General features: G+C 40.1%; 1 protein-coding gene across 1 annotated transcript in view; it reads right to left on the bottom strand.

Annotated features, from left to right (window-relative positions):
- Window positions 1-355: 355 nt before the first annotated feature.
- chrna6 (cholinergic receptor, nicotinic, alpha 6) overlaps window positions 356-8,830 on the bottom strand; it is a 44,814-nt gene continuing 36,339 nt past the window's right edge. The window contains exons 4-6 of the mRNA XM_022681758.2: window positions 4,953-5,062; window positions 3,678-4,752; window positions 356-1,744 (exon numbers count right to left, since the gene is read on the bottom strand). Of these exons, the coding sequence (XP_022537479.2) occupies window positions 1,619-1,744; window positions 3,678-4,752; window positions 4,953-5,062 (1,311 nt within the window). The 3' untranslated portion in view covers window positions 356-1,618. The remainder of the gene's footprint in view (window positions 1,745-3,677; window positions 4,753-4,952; window positions 5,063-8,830) is intronic.

The raw sequence follows: 8,830 nt of genomic DNA, 5'->3' as shown, positions 1-8,830 counted from the left end.
GTAATCGACCTATAATTGTGGAATCTTCACCAGTAGTTACATAGTTATTACACAAATTGTTAATGTGTAACTACAAATTTAATAGAGACAGTTGTATGTATATATATATATATATATATATATATATATATATATATATATATATATATATGACCTGAACTATTCTGGCTTTTTTGGATGTTCAAGAACCTTCTCCCTATTGGTTCTAAGACCTTTCTGACTTTGTTCTATCTGTTCTGTCTTGTCTGAAACCTTCTAGCCCCAACATTTTTTTTAGAACCTGGCTCCATCGTATTTTTTCTAGAACCTTCTGAACCATCGTCACCTTTTCAGTCTATTCTAGGATCGATACCTGTTGAAAAATTGAACCTCTTTCTGTTTCAGAAACTTATGACCCAAACATTTCTGTCTTTTTCTGGCTTGACCTAGATTTTTGTACGTTCTCGAACCTTCTGTCATCATCTGGCCTCTCCCTATCGGTTCTAAGACCTTTTTTGACTTTGTTCTATTTGACATCATTTTAAAAAACCTTGTATGCAGACTTCTTCTGCTACAGATCCTTCAGATCTCTCATGTTTTTCTGTTCTACAACCTTCTGGCTTCGTTCTATTTGTGCTCCATATGCTCTGCCCTCTACGTTCTCCACGTCTCGTCATGTCGCTTTTCGTTTTTCTCAGTTTCTGCTTTTTAGTTTACTAGTTGCTTTGTTCCTGCATATCAAGTAGTTTCCCTTTTGACTTTCCAGTTGTGGGGAACAGACATGATTGTATGAAAGGAGAAAGAAAGAAATTTCCATAGAAAGTGCCATACTTCATTGGTAAAAGTAATTGATACAAACGGATAAAGTTGTATATCTGTAAACAGCTAATTTCTGACTGTCTTGCGGGTTTACGAAGGCCGTTAAAACGTGCCGTTAGCCATTTGAGGATAAAGGGAGATTAGCGAACACCTGATTAGCTGTTTGCATGCACCAAAATAGCAAACATCAACCCCGCTGACACTGTAGCTGCTTTCCAAAACGTAGGCTGCAGTGGAGGTGGGCTGCCATTCTTGGCCGCTACATCATAGAAGGCTGTTTTAAAGTGAAAGACTCTTTGTATACGGCTGTTACAGAAATGCAGCTGACGTTTTGAGGGAATTGAAGGACGCAACTGATGCATCTTGGCCTTCGGTTACACGTGGTTCTCTGTAAATGCTCAATGTGAAGGAAAAAAAAGAAGAAGAGCTCCTCAACAATTGGGCGAAAATTGCAGAAAATGAAGCCTCAAGAGCAAAACCTTTGAAGGACAGTCCTATAGAAGACCTGCTCGACCTCGACTACAGCCTAGACTTTGGAACGCAGCTTGTGGCAATCTGTACTGCAATGTGGCGGAGAAGATCTAGAACTACTGATTGGCTGTTTATTGCACCCGAACATTGAACACCTCATCAACACTTGATTCGTTGTTTAGCTTTACCAAGCAGTCCAGTCGATTGCAGTGTCTTTTTGTTTTTGTTGCCGTAAAGCAGAAGTGGTTGTAATTGGCGTGTCAGTGATTTGGGTAATCGGCTGAGACAGACTGTCCTGTGTCTCTGATTGGCTGGGAAAGCCAATCCAGTGCACGTGATTGGCCGGCAGTTATGAGAGGAAACCAATAAGAGGCTGGAAGAAGAGGCCCACCGTTCCAAGCACGCAGACCAGCACGAAGACCCAGAGGAAGATCCGGTCAATCACCATGGCAACGTACTTCCAGTCATCTTCCACCTGAAAGAGGCCAAAGAGATGGAAGAAAACCATGAAGAAAGAAGGAGGAAGGGAGCAAGAAATGGTGTGTGTGTGGGGGGGGGGGTGTTGTAGTGGAAAAGATGGGATGAATCATGTATGGAAAAGAGAAAAAACAAAAAAGGTCAATATCAATAAATTGTGCCTTTTGTGTCCATAATGCTGTGTAACAATATTTTTTTTTTAGATTAACATTTTTTTTAGCCTCACTTTAAAGCATGTTTTGTACATTTTATACAATTTTTTAATAGAGTGATGTGAGGGTTACAATTTTGCCATGTCTACAGTGTTGCCTGTCTAAGTTGGTCAAAAAATGAAAAAAAAAAAAAAAGGTAAAAGTTGTTTGTTTGAATTAATTTAGAGATGTCAATTCTTCTTTGGAAAAAAAATTAAGAGACCACTTTTGATTTTGCTATTTGTAGGTAAATGTTTGAGTAAAATTACAATTTTTGTTTCATTCTATAAACTACATACAACATTTCTCCCAAATTCCAAATAAAATATTGTCATTTAGAGCATTTATTTGCAGAAAATGAGAAATGGCTGAAATAACAGAAAAGATGCAGAGCTTTCAGAAAACAGTTCATATTCATATTCAAGTTATAAGAGTTCAAAAATCAATATTTGGTGGAATAACTCTGGTTTTTAATCACAGTTTTCATGCTTCTTGGCATGTTCTCCTCCTCCACCAGTCTTACACACTGCTTTTAGATAACTTTATTATTTTACTCCTGGTGCAAAATCAAGCAGTTCAGCTTGGGTTGATGGCTTGTGATCATCCATCTTCCTCTTGATTATATTCCAGAGGTTTTCAATTTGGAAAATCAAATAACCTCGTCGTTTTTAAGTGGCCTCTTATTTTTTTCCAGAGCTATATATCAAGCTATTTAAATCATTAGTCGTATAAAGAATGAATTGCCAAAAAAATAAACACCCTGCAACCTACAAGTCATAGTTATAAGACGCCAAAAGGCACAGTATTCTTATAAGGACCCATTACCACAACAGAAAGAGGATTAGCATGATATTCCATAATCATCGTGCCATGAAGAGCTAAGACCTGAATCTACGGAGCATTACAATGCTAATATCATCCGTCCCCAAGACACAGCCTCTGTGACAAGGCGGCGACGGGGAAGTGCGCATGAGAAAGAAGCGTGTAGACTTTTCCATATCAAAGTCCTGATCCTCAACGGAGGGACTTAAAGGCTGTATTTTTAGATAAAAAGCTCCTCTCTAAACGCTCCTCTCCACTCTAGCAGAGCGCCGTTGTTCTGCGAACTCATGCTAGATTTGGAGCTGTGAGTCATAATTCATGCTAACTAGGATATTACAGAGCTAAAGCCTGTGACACTGTAGGCATCATGGTGAACGGACTTGTTTGTGCTGGAAACATCTGAATGTCTTAAGCTTTAGATGTTCGTAGCATGGTGAACTTATGTTTATTTCTTTTATTCGCAGAGTGGGCAGTGTTCCAAGTCCTGCTGGAAAATGAAATCCCATAAAAGCTGTCAGCACTGAACTGACTTTGGACTTAAAACACAGTGGACCAACACCAGCAGATGACATGTCTCCCCAAACCATCACTGATTGTGGAAACTTCACACTAGACCTCAAGCAGTTTGGACTGTGTGTCTGTCCACTCTTCCTCCTGACTCTGCTCCCTTGATTTACAAATGAAATGTAAAATTTACTGATCACAGTCAGTGATGGTTCGGAGAGACATGTCTGTCATCTGCTGGTGTTGATCCACTGTGTTTTATTATCAAGTCTAAACTCAGTGCAGTTTTGTTTTCCCACAAAACCTTACAGCACTTCATGCTTCCCTCTGCTGACTCTCATTTTTATAAAGATGCGGATTTCATTTTCCAGCAGGACTTGGCACGCTGCCCACACTGCACTGGTAGATACCTACCTCTTTAGCCTTGTTGCGGCTCCTCATGTTCTCCGCGATGTACTTGACACTTTCAATGGCCTGCTTGATCTCTGGAGACACCACTGAAAAAGCCACAACCGTGTTTATGGCTTGTGGGCTCAACTGGCGACTCACTTTTCCACAATCCACTTCGGGCCCCTCTTTCGCTGGATGACATGGGCAACCTCCTTTCTTCCCCTCGCCCGAACCCTTGCCCTCTCCAAACTCCAAACAGTTCATAGCCCCCTGCTGAGAGCTGCTGTTCTTCCTCTTCTTCCCTTCCCCTCCTCTACCACCTCCTCCACTGCTGCCGATCCCGGACGAGCCCCCACTTTCGTGTCCGCCGCCCTTAGTTGAAGATTCTGATTGATCGATTGGGCGCCGCATCAGCATGATGCGAGGCAAGGCCCGGAGGAAGACGGTGCGGACCCACCCGGGCATGGTGTGGGTAGTGGGCGTTCGGTAGTGAACGTTGAGTACGAAGACAGTGATGACGATTGAGAGTGTAACGAATATCATGGTGAAGAGCAGGTACTCGCCAATCAGAGGGATTACCAAGGAGGTAGACGGAATGGTCTCCGTGATGACCAGCAGGAACACGGTAAGGGACAGAAGGACTGAGATGCAGAGTGTAACCTTCTCCCCACAGTCTGATGGAAGGTAGAAAACCAGGACTGTTAAGAAGGAAATGAGGAGGCACGGGATAATGAGATTGATGGTGTAGAACAGGGGAAGGCGACGGATGTAGAAGCTATAGGTGATGTCTGGGTATATCTCCTCGCAGCAGTTGTACTTGATGTCATGCTTGTATCCAGGTGCGTCAATGATCTCCCACTCTCCGCTCTCCCAAAAGTCTTTGAGGTTGACCTTAGAGCCAATCAGGACCAGATCGATCTTGGCCTTGTCGTAGGTCCATGACCCAAACTTCATGGAACAGTTTTGGTAGTCGAATGGGAAGTAGGTGATATCCATTGGGCAGGAGGATTTGAAGATGGCTGGAGGGACCCACGTGATGGTGCCGTCAAACTTAAGCAAAGCTTTGGTTTTGTCTTCCACCAAGAAGTCACCTACAGCACTGCAGCAAAAAAAGGGGAGTTGAAGAAAAGTTAATTTCGTACCTGTAATTTGAGAGATAACTTTACGCCCTTTCGGTCACCTTTTATAATTGCTCTCAGACACAGTCCCTAGCCTTGCGAAGAAATTAATTGAAATCTGCCTGGAAAAACATTTGAACTCAATTTCATAGGTCAAATTTAACTGATTCACTGGACTTACTTGTTGTAGAGCACAATGTCTGGCCTCCAGATCTTATTGGACGGAACCCTGATGTACTCGATACCATCAAATTCTGCTGGTATCCATTTCAGCTTGTAGTCGTTCCATATCTACAACGAGAACGAGAGAAATGAGATCGGAAAATGTCAAACTTGTGACCTGCTTGTGTTCTTAAAATTCTACCACCAAACAAGATTCTGTACCTCTAATAATTATGTATGAACTAGTTCGAACTCTTGCCCTCTCTGAACTCCATATAGTTCATGGCCTTCTGCTGAGAGCTGCTATTCTTTTCTTTCTTTCCTTCCCTTCTTCTACCACCTGCTCCACTGCTCCCAATCCTGGACGAGCCCCCACCAAAGTCTTACCACCAAACAAGATTGTGTACCTCGTATAAACACATGTAATACTTGTTTGCAATGCTATACTTCTGTTTAAACTCTAGACATCTACATTTGTGGACCAACAAAAAGCACTCAAACCTTTTTTGAACCTCGTGACATCAGTTAAACCCTTTTGGTGGTATTGGTGAGATTTTTAAAGTGACTATCTGTAGTTTTTTGATTGATTTATTGATTTGGAGACATTTGAAGTTAGCATGCAAATATAGACTATATTTAAAACGTGTTGTGGAGCAGTTTGCTTTCAGAGCTAATGAATCGGATCAGATCATTTTATATTCCTTCATTCATTCATTCAGTCAGTGGCGTTTTCACAAAAATCTTGTTCAAAACGTCTAAAATGTGATTTTTTCCTGATTTAATTGAATTGCTTTTCTGTTGTGTTCTCTTTAATCTTTACAGCTGTCTTCGGATCAAATTCTATGTTACTTTGGTTAACCTCCTAGGACCTGGCGTCCACATGTGTGGACATTTTGCTCTACAAGGACCTGGTGTCCTCGTATGAGGCCATTATACTGTCACCTAGTGGTGACATGTCTTAGTTTCGATTTTGCTCAGAAATGTAAATGAACAGTAAATACTGTAAATGTTTGTTTTTTTGCTTTGTTATGTCTTCGTGTTAAAGCAGCATTTCAAGTGACTAATTCTGCTCAAAGAGACACAATTATTGTTTCAAATTTTGTGTTGTACTCGGGCAAAAAACGCTGCTGTGTTCAGGCACATCATTACTAATTGCGACTTTATTTTGTTCTATAGAAATAAATCAAACTGAAGTCCTCATATGTGGACATGATTTTTCTCAGAAACTCTAATTTAATTTGGAAGAATTACAACAAGCAAATGGTGCCTTTTTGTTTAAATCCACCAATGAAGCGTGGAGTTTCTTTGAGCTTGTTAATGGTTTAAAATAGCCATATATTTGCATAAAAATGTCTAAAATACAGTACAAAAAAAGAATTTTATTTTTAAGACTTCTTACTTTTATTTTTTTTACATTTAACCAGGCACAAAAGTGTATAAATTGTACAAAACCTACTTTAAAATAAAGGTCAAGATTCCACTATATTTGTAATAATGAGTTAATTCAGAGTAAACCTTGAAATTTGAACAGCTATGCTGAAACACAAAAGACATGTTATATTGATTTTGAACCCTTTAGGGGTTTCCCTACTCTAAAGGCACCACTTTCAATCCATGAAGTGCTTGTTAATTATTATTTGATTTCTTCACCAGAGGCACTGGGAGCAGTGTAAACACTCAAAAGTGTTGGACAGGGTGTCCTCCAGGATCAGGGTTAGCGAGCGTTGCTCTGTACCTTGCTAATTAAATTTCCTCCCAGCTATTTAATAGCTGAATGTGTGAATGCGTGAGTTCCTATAGTACAGGTCATTTTTTACTGACTTCCGTTCCTGCGTTTATTACGCTTGTTATTTTATCTAGTTGGCTCACGATTGACTTTGATTCTGTTTTATATTGAAACTCTTTCATTAGCTGTGGATTTACAAGGACAAACATTCAGGTTTTTTTCACTCTTTATAGGACTTCCGTTCCTCCCTCAGCGCTTGTTGCTGATTTGTGTGAGAGTGGAGGTTAGCATCTAATTTTTTATTTAATAGAGTAATTAATAAGGTTGAAATTCAAGCAGTGAGGTGGTGAGATATGAAATAAGTATTTGATCCCCTACCAACCATTAAGAGTTCTGTCTCCTACAGACCAGTTAGACGCTTCGGTCACACTTTACAATAAAACTACCTTTATATAGGGTTCATAAATGGTTTATAAATGAGTTTGTCGTCGCTCTTAATTGGGTTGTAAATGCATTATAAACCATTAATAAGCAGTTACAACACATACATTGAAACAGCAACAGTGAACTCTCATTTGCCAAATAGTTATTCCGCATTCATTTCCTTTTTTGGAGCGGCCCGTGAGGTATTTTAGAAACAGAATGAAAGTTGGCCCGCTGTTAAGCAGGTTTTTATAATGTGAGATTCAAAGTTTGAACGCTAGGTGTCAGAAACGGGCCAAAGAGTCTAAAAGCGGCGAGAGTGAAGTTGAAGCGCAGAAAAACGGGCCAAAGAGTCTAAAAGTGGAGAGGCTGCGCAGTTTTAGCGCAGAAAAACAGGCCAAAGAGTCTAAAAGCGGAGAGAGTGCGCAGTTTTAGCGCAGAAAAACAGGCCAAAGAGTCTAAAAGTGGAGAGGCTGCGCAGTTTTAGTGCAGAAAAATGGGCCAAAGAGTCTAAAAGCGGAGAGGGTGCGCAGTTTTAGCGCAGAAAAACGAGCCAAAGAGTCTAAAAGCGTAGAGAGCACTCAGTTGTAGCGCAGAAAAACGGGCCAAAGAGTCTAAAAGCGGAGAGAGCGCTCAGTTGTAGCGCAGAAAAACGGGCCAAAGAGTCTAAAAGCGGAGAGAGTGCTCAGTTGTAGCGCAGAAAAACAGGCCAAAGAGTCTAAAAGCGGAGAGAGTGTGCAGTTGTAGCACAGAAATACGGGCCAAAGAGTCTTAAAGCAGAGAGAGTGCACAGTTGTAGTGCAGAAAAACGAGCCAAAGAGTCTAAAAGTTGCCGTAATTAAGGAGTTTAATATTAAGAGACATCATGAAATGAAACATCAATTTGAAAAATCTTGGTTTACACAATACTGTTAAAGATAAAGATAGTAAGTCAAGTAAAATGGTGTGTAAATGAAAGTAATCAGGAAAATGTATTATTTAAAGTGGTATATTTTATTATTTGTTTTATTACAGAGTCTGTGGCCCGTGACTTCAAATATATTTCTCTTTCTGGCCCCCAACAAAAAAAGTTTGGACACCCCTGATTTATAGGATCAAACCTTAGATCTTTCTGGATACTGGTGTTACTTTGTCTTTCTTGCCTAGCATATAAAAAAAATGACTAGCATTTATATACTTTATAAAGTTTATTTAACCAGTAATGATAATGTGGCATATATCAACATTTTAAAGTATTAAATTGATATTCTGTATTATTCACTGTTCACTATTTGACAGGTGACAGCTCACTGTTGCCTGTTCTATGTATGTGTTGTAACCGCTTATTAAGGATTTGTAACGTATTTACAAAGTAATTAATAAATAAAACTATTAATAACTATTTTGAAGGGGTAGCGACGCGTCTAATCAACTCGTTGTCTAATCAACTCGTTTTCTGCTAGAGGCACAGGACTACTTCACCACATCAATCAATGGGAGAAAGGATGGAGCCATGTATCATAAAATCCTGAGGTACAACCTCCTTCCTTCTGCCAGGACATTAAAAATGGGTCGTGGCTGGGTCTTCCATCAAGACAATGACCCAAAAAACATACAGCCAAGGCAACAAAGAAGTGGTTTAAAAAGTAGCACACTGCCTCAAGAGGGAGTAGCACCTCAAGAGGGAGCTGAATCGCAGAGTTGCCAAGAGACAAAATCTTAATGATTTAGAGATGATCTGCAAAGATGAGTGGAGCAAAATTCCTCCT

The sequence above is a fragment of the Astyanax mexicanus genome, chromosome 25 (genome assembly GCF_023375975.1).
Source record: "Astyanax mexicanus isolate ESR-SI-001 chromosome 25, AstMex3_surface, whole genome shotgun sequence".
Taxonomy (NCBI): Eukaryota; Metazoa; Chordata; class Actinopteri; order Characiformes; family Acestrorhamphidae; genus Astyanax; species Astyanax mexicanus.
Note: the sequence above shows the minus strand (reverse complement) of the source record. Positions and strands in the feature narration are given on the sequence as shown.